General features: G+C 37.2%; 1 protein-coding gene across 1 annotated transcript in view; it reads right to left on the bottom strand.

Moving 5' to 3' along the window:
* The window catches only part of LUZP2 (leucine zipper protein 2), a 286824-nt gene extending 274779 nt beyond the window's left edge, over nt 1-12045 (bottom strand). The window contains exons 1-2 of the mRNA XM_055416050.2: nt 11964-12045; nt 3197-3259 (exon numbers count right to left, since the gene is read on the bottom strand). Of these exons, the coding sequence (XP_055272025.2) occupies nt 3197-3259; nt 11964-12038 (138 nt within the window). The 5' untranslated portion in view covers nt 12039-12045. The remainder of the gene's footprint in view (nt 1-3196; nt 3260-11963) is intronic.
* Between the last annotated feature and the right edge of the window lie 1377 nt (nt 12046-13422).

Below are 13422 nucleotides of genomic sequence, written 5' to 3'. Positions count from 1 at the left end.
TCAAACAAATCAGAAATGCTTGTCCCAAAGCTTAATTTTTCCTCATATTTCAATAACTATATATTATCCTATTTCTCCCCTGATCCTTTCCTATGTCTAGTACCACTATGTGAAATTTGCTCAGTTGTGTCTGACTCTTTGCGACACCATGGACTATACAGTCCATGTAATTCTCTAGAGCAGAATCCTGGAGTGGGTAGCCTTTCCTTTCTCCAGTGGATTTCCCCAACCCCGGGATCAAACCAAGGTCTCCCGCATTACAGGCATATTCTTTACCAGCTGAGCCACAAGGGAAGCCCAAAATAACTGGACTGGGTGGCCTTATCCCTTCTCCAAAAGATCTTCCTGACCCAGGAATTGAACTGGGGTCTCCTGCATTGCAGGCGGATTCTTTACTAACTAGAGAGACTTATTTTATCCTATAAGAAACAACAAATAAAATTGAGAAAATTAGAAGTGACAATGGAGAGAAGTTGTTTTAAATGTGCAAATAAAGAGAATTCTAAGCTTCTGCGCAACTTTTCATATTTGCTATAAGTATATAATACTCAAATACAAAATGCAAAATAAATAAATAAGTGCAAAAATGGATGACTTTGGCTCAGATCATAAACTCTTATTGCAAAATTTAGACTGAAATTGAAGACTGTTGGGGGAAAAAAAAATAAAAAACCCACTAGGCCATTCAGGTATGACCTAAATCAAATCCCTTACAATTATACAGTGGAAGTCAGAAATAGATTCAAGGGATTAGATCTGATAGGCAGAGTGCCTGAAGAACTATTGATGGAGGTTCGTGACATCGTACAGGAGACAGGGATCAAGATCATCCCCAAGAAAAAGAAATGCAAAAAGGCAAAATGGTTGTCTGAGGGGGCCTCACAAATAGCTGTGAAAAGAAGAGAAGCAAAAAGCAGAGGAGAAAAGGAAAGATATACCTATTTGAATGAAGAGTTCCAAAGAACAGCAAGGAGAGATAAGAAAGCCTTTCTCAGTGATCTGTGCAAAGAAATAGAGGAGATACCAAGGGAACATTTCATGCAAAGAGGCAACAATAAAGGACAGAAATGGTATGGACCTAACAGAAGCAGATGTTAGGAAGAAGTGGCAAGAATACATGAAAGAACTATGAAAAAAGATCCTAATGACCCATATAATCACAATGGTGTGATCACTTACCTAGAGCTGGACATTATTCATGAGACTTCAATCTTCTCCCCCAAATCTCTTTAAATGTGTATGATCTCCCTTGCCTCTTCACATTTTGTTTAATCAATTTACCTTTTTATTTTCTTACTTCTGAACAAAAATCTTTTGGGCAGTGGACGTTCACATAGTTTTACTGTGTAGAGTATGGATCCGTTATTTTGTTCAATCTCTACATACTGATTATTTGTCAAAACAATACATCTAAAATTTCAAGGAATTCATACAAACGAGTTAAACTAAAAGCATTCAGTTTATAAGTTCACCACTAGGTTTTGTTAGAGAAGTCAAAAATATTTTTTGGTTATCAATTATCATCTTGCAGATTTTCAATAGGATGAAAGTAAACAGCAAATTTACTTAGACTTACATTTGGCAGTCATTGCTTCTGAAGAGTTGTACTATTTTAGAATTATTCTAATCTACACACTAGAAAATTAATATTAAACTTAAAACATATCCCCTGGAAGCAAATAAAATATTTTATTAATCCTCATCTGTACCTGTTATGAATAATTTATAGTTTGATTATGAAAAAGCTTCCTCATTGGTTGAATTCTAAATTAAAGAAAATTATCTATGATTAAAAGTTAACTGATAATATATATACAGAGATATAAATTAGCCCATAATCCTCATTATTATACAACCAAGTTTATATTGTTGTGTGTGTGTGTGTGTAAGGGTGTCTGTGTACACACCCAAATGTATTTTCTTTCCTATTTTAATAACGGTTTTAATTTTGTTTTAAATATTCCTTTTACCTTAAATGACCCATGGAAAGTTTTAGACTTGAGTAAGTCTAGCCCTCTCTGAGCCCCAGTGAGCAAGAAATTATCTAGTACACCCAGTATTTCAGTAACTCTACTTTGCTGACATTTTCCACTATAAACATTAAATCCAGAAAGATTCAGGCCTCAGGAAAAACATTATCAAGTTCATCTCAATAGACTTTCTTCAGAAGAGTTAGAGGAAAAAATCATTAGAAAGAAACGGAAATATAATAGAATCATAAGAAAGCCACTTAAAACTTTTCTTGTTTTCCTTTCTCATTTTTTTGCATTTATGATACATTTTTTGGCATGTATGATAAATCATTTTAATGTAATAATCAGAAGACAAATGCTAAATCTTGATACCAAGACATTTTAAAAACTATTTTTCAACCTGGACATAAAAGTAGTATCAATTTAGGAATAATGTAGCTCATCTGTTGTTGAAATGTCACAAAAAAATTGAAGAAGCAAGGAAGGGAGGGATGGAGTAAGGAAGGAAGGAGAGTAAAGGAGAATAGTAATGACTAAAGCAATTGATTGAGATTTAAAATCAACCTAATGGGGTTGATCAAAGAAGATGCATGATTAATTAATAGTTTAATTAATGGTTTAATAGTTGATAACTAATTGCAGTCAAGAAAAAAATAAAGAGGTGGAATATAAATGTGAAAGAGAAAATAAAAAGATAGACAAAAAAAATCAAAAGAGAAAAGAATGCACACAGCATTTTATAGGGTCCTTACACTTTAAAGACTGTAAGGAAAGTAGTTATAACTTATTTGTTTGTGTTCAAGTCTCTTTAGTTTAAAATTATCTCACATAATTTTTCCATTCTAGATCGGCTTTTCCTAACATGAAGTCCATTTCTAATTAACTTTCTTCTTCAGCTCCTGTGACAGAATTATATAGATAAATACATTTATGAAATAAAAATAATTTTTAATATTGTCAAAACAAAATATTATTAGAAGAATAAGTAAATTGGAGATTATGAACTAACATTATCACATATGTGATATCATGTATCACACATATCACAATTAAATTAGGAATTATCCTGTCTGAAATTCTTAACCTTATAATTTCTCTCCATTAGTACACAGCTAAAGGCCAAAATCAAATGTGACCAATACTCTAAAGTTTATGGCAAATCAATATTTGTGTTTGTGCATATTCTTTGACTTCCATAAAACTCCCTGAAATATAAATCTTACCTCATTCTGGAGATCTCGAATCATTTTGCTCTTTCTTTCCATTTCAGTCTTTAGAAAATTAATCTGAAAATAAAGAGAATACTATGTAGATACATTTCACATTCATTTCCAAAGCTTTTATAAGTTTATTTTCACAATTTGTGAAGTATAACCAAATGATTGTCAACAAATATGAAAAAAGAACTAAGGATTAAAATTTTCATTAACCAAACTTTCATTGCCCAATTCATAAATATATCTGCTAATTATATAAAAACACTCTTTTCTTATGTAATAAGAGATTGTATTTTAATTGAGAAATGCACATTATGACTATGATTCTTTCACCTGTATAAAGCTTAACTTTTAAAATTATGGTTCCTAGGAATGAGATGGCTGGATGGCATCACTGACTCTATGGACGTGAGTTTGGGTGAACTCCGGGAGTTGGTGATGGACAGGGAGGCCTGGCGTGCTGTGATTCATGGGGTCGCAAAGAGTCGGACATGACTGAGCGACTGAACTGAACTGAACTGAAACAGAGCTAGAATCTAGGGTTGGGCCTAGGAATCTCTTTTTATTAAAACACTCTCCAGGTATTTTTGACATATGGCCAAGTATGAAAGGAATTGCACAGTGATGCTCCTCACCTGAAGCATGGAACCTTATAAATATTGTGCTAAAGAAACCAAGAGATTTCTGCCTATATACAATATTGTTGAAATCTGTAACCAAATGGTAACAAAATCTAAACCAAACAATTTTTGATGGTCAAACTACATATAAAATAGAAGCAGAAGCCTGAGAACCACTATGTCCATCATTTCGGCCATAACAATTTTCAAAGTTAAATTTGAATCATGAAGATACTGACAGAAACCTGAAAATGTGAGTTATACTCACTATCAATTTGATGGATAAAGCAAAGATATCACTAGAAGGACTTGATAACAATCAAAATTAGATATGTATGCAAAGCAGTAGTATATGTCCCCCCCCGAAATAGCTTTTATACACATATATACTGCTCTGGGCTGGTGTCGACTTACTGGTTGCCACTGTTATGGGCTGGACCAACTCTTGTGGTTCTGCTTATCACTGCAAGATGCCTTCAGCAATAACCATCAAGAAAGTTTGAAAAAAAAAAAAAGGGTTTATGACTCATGAGTCCAGGAAATTACATGGTATAGTTGGAGGGAGTTTGTGAGGAGAGAGCGAGAAGGAGTCCATGGACCTGGGGTTCTGCTTTTATTGGGGTGGAGGGTGGGGGCCTAGGGTTTCAGAATGTTCACTCTTTATTGGTGAATTTAAAATATGAGTGGCAATTTAAAGTGCAGAACAGAAAATCACTAAACAAAACAAAAATCAAGAAGCCCCAAAGTCAGTTAACAAGTTAACCAAAACCACTGAAAAATTTAAAAAAATGGCTCACTGGGGAGCAGAGGTGGGAGGTACAGCTGATTCTTGAAGTCAGTGGTTGGCAAAGTGTTTATTGGAGAAAGGCCTTTTTGAAGTGGTTGCCTCTTTGAAGTGGCCACCACTAAAATAAAATCTTTTTTTAAAATTAAAAACATTTTATCGGAGTATGAGTCAGACACTTAAACTACAAAAAGAAATGCAAAGCATCAGGACTTACAATAATCTACCTCAGTACTTAATGGGCACCAGAAAATTTTGATATGTACAGATTTGTCTTTAGTTTTGGTTATGAACTACTTAAAGCCATCTTGGTTGTATGAATAACCTGGTGTTTCAGTGATGCCATGAAAGTGAAAGTGTTAGTTAGTGAAAGCCATGTCCAACTCTCTGCAACCTCATGGACTGTAGCCCGCCAGGATCCTCTGTCCCTGGAATTTTCCAGGCAAGAATATTGGAGTGGGTTGCCATTCTTCTCCAGGGATTCTTCCCAACCCACGGATCAAACCCAGGTCTCCCACATTGCAAGCAGGCTCTTTACCGTCTGAGCCATTAGGGACCATGGGGACAGTGACCCCATATTATCTTATCAGTGATGCCATCAGTTCAGTTCAATTCAGTTCAGTCGCTCAGTCGTGTCCGACTCTCTGCGACCCCATGAATCACAGCACGCCAGGCCTCCCTGTCCATCACCAACTCCCGGAGTTCACTCAAACTTATGTCCATTGAGTCGGTGGTGCCATCCAGCCATCTCATTCTCTGTCGTCCCCTTTTCCTCCTGCCCCTAATCCCTCTCAGCATCAGAGTCTTTTCCAGTGAGTCCAATCGTTGCATGAGGTGGCCAAAGTATTGGAGTTTCAGCTTTAGCATCAGTCCTTCCAATGAACACCCAGGGCTGATCTCCTTTAGAATGGACTGGTTAGATCTCCTTGCAGTCCAAGGGACTCTCAAGAGTCTTCTCCAACACCACAGTTCAAAAGCATCAATTCTTTGGTGATCAGCTTTCTTCACAGTCCAACTCTCACATCCATAAGTGACCACTGGAAAACTATTTATTATATGTTCTCCGTAATTAATACTTGACTTTAATTAACAGTGTAATGAAGATATACTGCAATGTCAAGACTGAAAAAAGGACAGAGACTTGGGAATGCAATGTTCAATTATTCAGGACTTACAATACATTCAGAATATTCAAAAGTTATAGCATTTTGAAACCACTGGTCTAGAATCCCAGCAGGTTTTAAGATTCCTGGAAAATCAGAAGTGAAATAGTTCTGAGAGACAGAAAATAACACTTATTTACATTGAGTAAAGAATAGATGGCCATAATTCCTTATTCTTAATGAGAGTGAGAGTTTGAAGCTAATTCTTGCCTTTGGACTAATTATGTCTCACTTAGGGCAAGTTAAGCCATAAAAATTAACAAGAGTGGTGAAATGCATCCAGAGAGCACTGATGGATTTAATTACTCCAGCTACACCTGATAGATCACTCTTTCTTGCTGTTTTTTAGGTTTTTCATATGGGACACAAGTTTGTAAGATTTGCTACTCCATTATCTGCTTAGAGATGAAAACATGCTCACATGTTCATAAAAAGTATTTGCAAATGGAATTAGATCAAGACAGCTTTACTTTTAATTTTCATTACAATTTTTTTTCATTTTAATTTTCAAAATTTTGTCTTCTTTTATATTTTTGTGATTTAAAAGTACTATCACCTTCAAGTTTTATAACATTCTACTATGGACTTACTGGGGATTCTCAGGTGGTGCGAGTGGTAAAGAACCTGCCTGCCAATGCAGGAGACACAAAAGATGCGAGTTTAACCCTAGGGTTCTGATCGCTGGGTCAGGAAAATCCCCTGGAGGAGGGCATGGCAACCCACTCCAGTATTCTTGCCTGGAAAATCCCATGGACAGAGGAGCCTGGCAGGCTGTAGTCCATAGGTTTGCACAGAGTTGGACTTACTAATATGGGTATTTGCAACATCTTTTGCATAAAATATAAAATCTTCTTTTATGGAAAAGGGCTTCCCTGGTGGCTCAGAGGTTAAAGCGTCTGCCTCCAATGCGGGAGACCCGGGTTCGATCCCTGGGTTGGGAAGATCCCCTGGAGAAGGAAACGGTAACCCACTCCAGTATTCTTGCCTGGAGAATCCCATGGATGGAGAAGCCTGGTAGGCTACAGTCCATGGGGTCGCATAGAGTCGGACAAAAAAGGCAGAATAATTAGATATGTAATCGAGGGCAGCACATAAGAGTATTTGCTCCTAAGTCTAAAATAGCATGACAATATTTACAGAATCAAATCCAAATGTTTTCCCTCTAGTTGGGAATGAGCAGTTTAAATTTCTTACTGTCCCCTCCTTATCCAACATCAAACTACATCAACTAGAGTCTTTCTAGCAGAAAGAATAATCACTGAATTATTTGCAACAATCAAACATATATACTTATTTAATTCTCAATAAGGAGAAAAAGCACAAACATTTTGAGTCTTTACCAAAGTTTGGAAATGGAGTCCCAGTAGTATGAAATCATTTTCTAAATTCTACCAGATATATATTAAAAAAAAACATACTTCTACTAATTAAATATATTTTATTCCCATATTTGTTAAGCTTTCTGTCATCTATGTTTGTGCTTTGACTTAGGACTTAGTCATTCAATTCAAAGCACAAACACATTCCCTCCAAAAGACAAGTATTATTTATTTCCATAGGTGTTTGCATTCGTTGATCTTGATGATATATTTTGTTAATATAACCTTGAATTTGCTCTTACAGAATTTTTACATGTACATTCATTAGTAGAAAAATAGCTATTAATTTACATATATAGCCATTAATTGATTTTGGAATCATAAGTGATGATGTACATAAAATTAGATGAAATTTTTCAAACTTTTTCTATTTTTCAGAAAGTATTTGCTTATATTTGAAGTCAGGTGTCAGGTGGCACTAGTGGTAAAGAACCTGCCTGCCAATGCAGGAGACATAAGAGACTTGACTTCTATCCCTGGGTCGAGAAGACCCCCTGTAGTCGGAAATGGCAAGCCACTCCAGTATTCTTGCCTAGAGAATCACATGGACAGAGAAGCCTAGTGGGCTACAGTCCATGGGGTCACAAAGAATGGGACACAGCTGAAGCAAATTAGTCAATATTTGAAATTAGCTATCTTTAAAAATTGGTAGAAGTCACCTTCTGGCCCTGGAATATATGGGAAAGGAGGTCTTTCAGCATAATAAAATTTTGAATGTATTCAGTTATTCAAGTATTACATTTCTTCTTGCAAAAATGTTAGCATTTTACATTTATTCATCTAGGAATTTACATGTACATTTTAAATGTACCAGTGATCTGTTGCTCATAATAACTTATTTTGTTAAATTACTGTTATGACTATTAGCTCTCTTTTAATTAAACATTTTAAAATTGGAGTCTTTTTAGTCCTAATCTTTCTCAAAGTCTATTTATCAGTCTTTTCAAATAACTTAATCATTTTTTTTCTGTTTTATTGTTGTCTTTACAAACTTTTATAATACTCTCTTTCTTACACTGATGTTTTGCTTTTCAATAACTTCTAGAATTTTTGTTGCTAGTATTCTGTTTCTGGAAAAAATGCATGTAAATCTCTGAATCTACCTCAACCATTACACTGGCACATGGTGTCTTCATTATTATTATTTCTTCATATGTTTTATTATTTCCTAGTAACTAAAGAGTTATTAGGAAATGTTTTATATATTTTCCAAACCTGAGGCATTGTTTAACCATTTAGTTAAACATTGATTAAAATACATTGAAACTTTTGCCATCAGTAATTTTTTGCCTACATTATTCTTTCAATTGGAAAATTTATTACAATTGTTTTCTTTCTATTGAGTATATTAAACTTAGTTTCTATTATCTACTATATGCCAAATAACAATTTTAGGGTAACCATGCATGTTATTTTAATTTGAATTATTCCCTGAATTCTTCAAATAAGGAAACTTGCAGTTTAAAGAACTTAATTTTATAGACAATAGATGGACCACCGGGCTTTCCAGGTAGCTCAGTGGGTAAAGAAATTGCCTGCAATGCAGGGACACAAGTTCAGTTCCTGGGTTGGGCAGATCCCCTGGAGGAGGGCAAGGCTACCTGCTCCAGTGTTCTTGCCTGGAGAATCCCATGGACAGAGGAGACTGGCAGGCTACAGTCCGTGGGATTACAAAGAGTCGGACATGACTCGAGCAACCGAGCACACATGTACAGATGAACCACTAGGAATTTAAACCTGAATATTCTTATTCTGTGCTTCCCTGGTGGCTCAGATGGTAAAGTGTCTGCCTACAATGCAGGAGACCTGGGTTCGATCCCTGGCTCGGGAAGTTCCCCTGGAGAAGGAAATGGCAACCCACTCCATTTGCCATTTCCATCTTGCCTGGAAAATCCCATGGATGGAGGAGCCTTTCTTTTCTTTCTTTCTTTCTATTCTTATTCTGTAGCACATGTTAGGTTATGAATACATTTAGGGAGTTTCTGGCTCAGTACGGTATTATGGGGTGGGAGAGGAAAATCCTCCCTCAAGATTCAATGCTGAATTTTCAGAAAAGCACTGGAAGGGTTCTGAGACCTTCTTCTCCCCAGCTATGCATCCCTTGTCCCTATTATTCTGATACTTGGCTATTCTAGCTTTTGCTGAGCTCCTTCAAAATTATAGCTTTCTTCTTTTGGGATGTTAGACATAACTTGTGTAACATATTAGAGTAAACACAGGTTCATGCCTTGGCGTCTCCAAATATTAACTGTGTAAATACAAGCATCATTTATTCACTTTCAGTAAAAAAAAAAAAAAATTAAAAAATAATAGTGTGCCATTTTATTGTGAGAATCTGAGAAAATAGTATGTGTGGAAACTTCTAGTCTAAATGCCATTATTTATGACTGGGTTATGCACAAATTGAGATTAAATGTGATAAGTCAAGGCAGAAATGGGATTGCAATTAGGGTCACTCAGTACACGGAATCAGATTTTGAGGAGAGGAATCAACACGGTGATGCTAAAAATGTGTCTGCTCTTTCATGTAACACCTGTGTCCAAAGAAGGGCTTGCCAGGTGGCACTTGGGCTGAAGAACAGCCTGCCAACGTAGGAGACGTTAAGAGACGCAGGTTCAATCCCTGAGTTGGGAAGATCCCCTGGAGGAGGGCATGGCAACCCATTCCAGTATTCTTGTCTGGGAAATCCCATGAGGAGCCTGGTGGGCTACAGTCAGTCCATAGAGTTGCACAGAGTCAGACATGACTCAAGTGACTTAGCACACACATGTGTCCAAAGACACTAGGGTGCACTGTAGGTTTAGGTTAGCAGTGAGTGCTGCCATGGCATAACAGAGAACAATAAAGGTGCTCATCTTTACTGGTGGGCTGGACAGATAACAATGAATTTATTAACAGGAAATAAATCTGCACCTAGGAAAATCAAGTCATTATTACAAAGACTGTCTCCAGGAAGCAGAAGCAGTTACTCCAGATGACAGACAGGGCTAAGTTTCAGAGGCAAAATTCTATACTCTAATTCAGATTATTCAAGGAAGCCTTGCAAAAGAAAGGCAGGCATTTCTGCCAATTCTCAAAGAGGATGGGGTCCCAGGTAATCAACCTGGATGGAGATATTGTATTAGCACTGTTTCTAGCCTCTGTAAACTTGAAGCTTTAACTTCTATCTTGCACGCATACGCGGACACGCCTTATGACAGACAGCCCAATAATAGACTTGAGTCATTCTCTCTTCACCTCCTGCCTTCCTCCCCACTGCTCCTTCCATACTCCCTAAAAATAATACACTTTCTGGGGGCATGCTTTTCAAATGCAAACTAACCAGTACAGAGCCTGTAGCCCCAGCCACACCTTGTATTGGGTTCTCACATGCCAGGACACCACATCATCCTTTGAAGCAGGTACCAGACAAACAGCCCCTATGTCCCAGAGCCTGCTGAAATCAGGCAATCTGGCCAATCCTAGACCAGCTTACCTCGCTTAACCCTTTCCTTCCCACGGAAACCACAACAGAGGCTCTTGTCAACAGTTTCCCCACCTTCATTTGCCCTGGGACTGACCTGGGGCTCCCCTGCATGGTCCCTGGTCATGTGGCATGCCACCTTTCTTGGCAACTGTGGGAAATAACTATCTTTCCAAGTGTAGTCATTTCCTGATCTGTTGCTCTTGTGTGTTCATGCTTAGTTGCTTTAGTCATGTCCAACTCTTCACAACCCCATGGACTGTAGCCTACCAGGTTCCTCTGTCCATGGGATTCTCCATGCAAGAATACTGGAGTGGACTGCCATGCCCTCTTCCAGGGGATCTTCTTGACCCAGGGATCGAACCTGTGCCTCCTGTGGCTTCTAATATTGTAAGTGGATTCTTTACTGCTGAGCCACAGGGAAGCCCTTCTGTTGGTCTTACTGTACCTTAAAATTTGAATTAATAGACTATACTTTAAAAAAGACTCAGGCCCTCAAATAAAATAAAAGCTTCAATCCCTATAAACTGTAAATAAAGGGGGAACAGGTAGAAATCTAGTTTTAAGCACTACTATGAAACTCCAATACTGTGGCCACCTCATGCGCGAGTTGACTCACTGAAAAAGACTCTGATGCTGGGAAAGGTTGGGGGCGGAAGGAGAAGGGGATGACAGAGAATGAGATGGCTGGATGGCATCACCGACTCTGTGGACATGAGTTTGAGTGAACTCCGGGAGTTGGTGATGGACAGGGAGGCCTGGCGTGCTGTGATTCGTGGGGTCATAGAGAGTCAGACACGACTGAGCGACTGAACTGAAATGAACTGATCCAGACCATTCTTCCTCCTGCTTATAGGGAATATTAGTCATAAATATTGAAATATGAAGGTCAAGTGAACATCATTTTGAGAGAGCAAATCTGGAGAGAAGATTGATTGGGGTGTATCAGGATCACCTGTAGAGATGATTAAATAGGCAGATGGTGTAATCCCACCCTTGAGAGACATCTATTCAGTGGTTGTAGGGTATGGCTTAGGGTTCTGCATAACTTAACTTAGTTCAAGGTCACATCCCAAAAATTCAAGGGCTGCTGATATGGGGCCTGACACCAGCACTCTTGTCCTCAGTTTCTCATTCATAAATAAGGGTTGGGAATTAATAGACCCCTAAGAAGCAAATACATATTATTTTTGGAATGAATGCTGATGAAGCATGTTTTATAATCTTGGTGATGATGTTTTATTTATTGTATTTTCGTTTTTATTTGTTACAGGTATGTTTGTTCAATAGTGATTTTGGGGGAAAAAAATAAATGAACAATTCTCCAGCTCCAAAGCAGAGGACACAAAAAAGAAACACTTACAGTAGCCTGTTGTTTTTCTGCTTTGTCAGCTGTCTCCTTAAGCTGATTTTCCAGGGCCTCCTGGAGAGCCTTCATTTGTTCTCTTGTTTAGGAGAAAACAGAGAGGAAAAGAGAGACATAATATAACTCTGTACACTATAAATAAGATTTCATTGCACATATACATTTAGGAAACAGAAGGTATAGAGACACAGTTAAATATACAGGATGCATCTCAGGATTCTGGTAAAGAGTATTGTCTCCCATGGAAGCTCGAAAAGCAAGCTGTATTTAAGAGAAATTGCCTCACTACTGTGTCTTATAAGAATCCCACTGTGAAAGCTGCATAATATGTCAAATCATATCAATAAAATAATTACGAGTTGGAAAGCTAATTTTAGTGACAGCATGCTAGGGTCTGAACATGCTGTTCAGAAAAAAAAATAGTTACCATGGACTTGCTGATAGGATAAAATCATCATTCCCTTGGATGCCCCAGTGGACTAATTCTAAAGCATTATGTTTTAGACATCTTGAGTAAGGTCTGAGACTTTTTGTAAAAACAAAGAGAAAAAAAGATTTATTTCTAATGTGAAAGCTCATTTATTGGGGATAATAAAAAACACATGTCTGCACACATATTACACATCGTGTCTCAAGCTCACTAGGATGTAGGACCCTGTCTCAAATTAAAAATGAAATACTTTCATAAATAAGCATTTCCTTCAAAGGTTTAGGATTTTCTCAATTATGACAGATTTTAATATCTTTCTGTGCCTTCATTTTATCCTCTAAGCTATCACTTCAGATAGCAGATAACAGAATATGAGTGAAGTGTGTGTGTTAAGTGTTGTAGTGTGTTAAGTATGGCTAGAGGACTAAACTCCTTCAAAGCAAAAGCAGCGACCAAATGAAAACTTAACATTTAAACTAAAATTCTTAGTCTAGTGCCAAAAGATAACTTCTGGAACAAAAATATTTTTTTGGTGTGTAACCACAATAGGGAGATTATGGAATAGGAGAGTATACGCTGAGACTCATTTTTATCCATCTATAAAATGGGCACAATGACAGAACTACCTCATAGATTTGTAGTAAGGTTTAGGAGACAAGAAGGCAGGCAAAATGCTTGGAAAATAATCACTCAATACATATGAGAACGTTGTCATAACCCCTGGTACCACTAGAGGTCCTTGTGTTCATTCTTTGACTATCACATCCTGCAAAACCGCAAGCTGCTCTTTCACGTAGAAGAACTTAATGACGTCTCCAGTTTTCTTATCTAGAAACTCATAGGTCACACTCTCAGTTTTAGGACTATCCATGAAAGTCTATACGATTGTTATAATCAATCTGGATGTTGTTTATCAAAGCAAAGCATAATACGAACAAGTTATAAAATAATTACAGTCACTTTGGTTCTTAGATGATTTATGCGTGATTGGGTAAAACTTTAATATGCTTTCGTTTAAAGTGGATT

Source organism: Moschus berezovskii, chromosome 25 (genome assembly GCF_049115385.1).
Source record: "Moschus berezovskii isolate FMDL1 chromosome 25, NW_MosBer_1.0, whole genome shotgun sequence".
NCBI lineage: Eukaryota > Metazoa > Chordata > Mammalia > Artiodactyla > Moschidae > Moschus > Moschus berezovskii.
The sequence above is the reverse complement of the archived record's forward strand: the minus strand, read 5'-3'. Positions and strand labels throughout refer to the sequence as shown.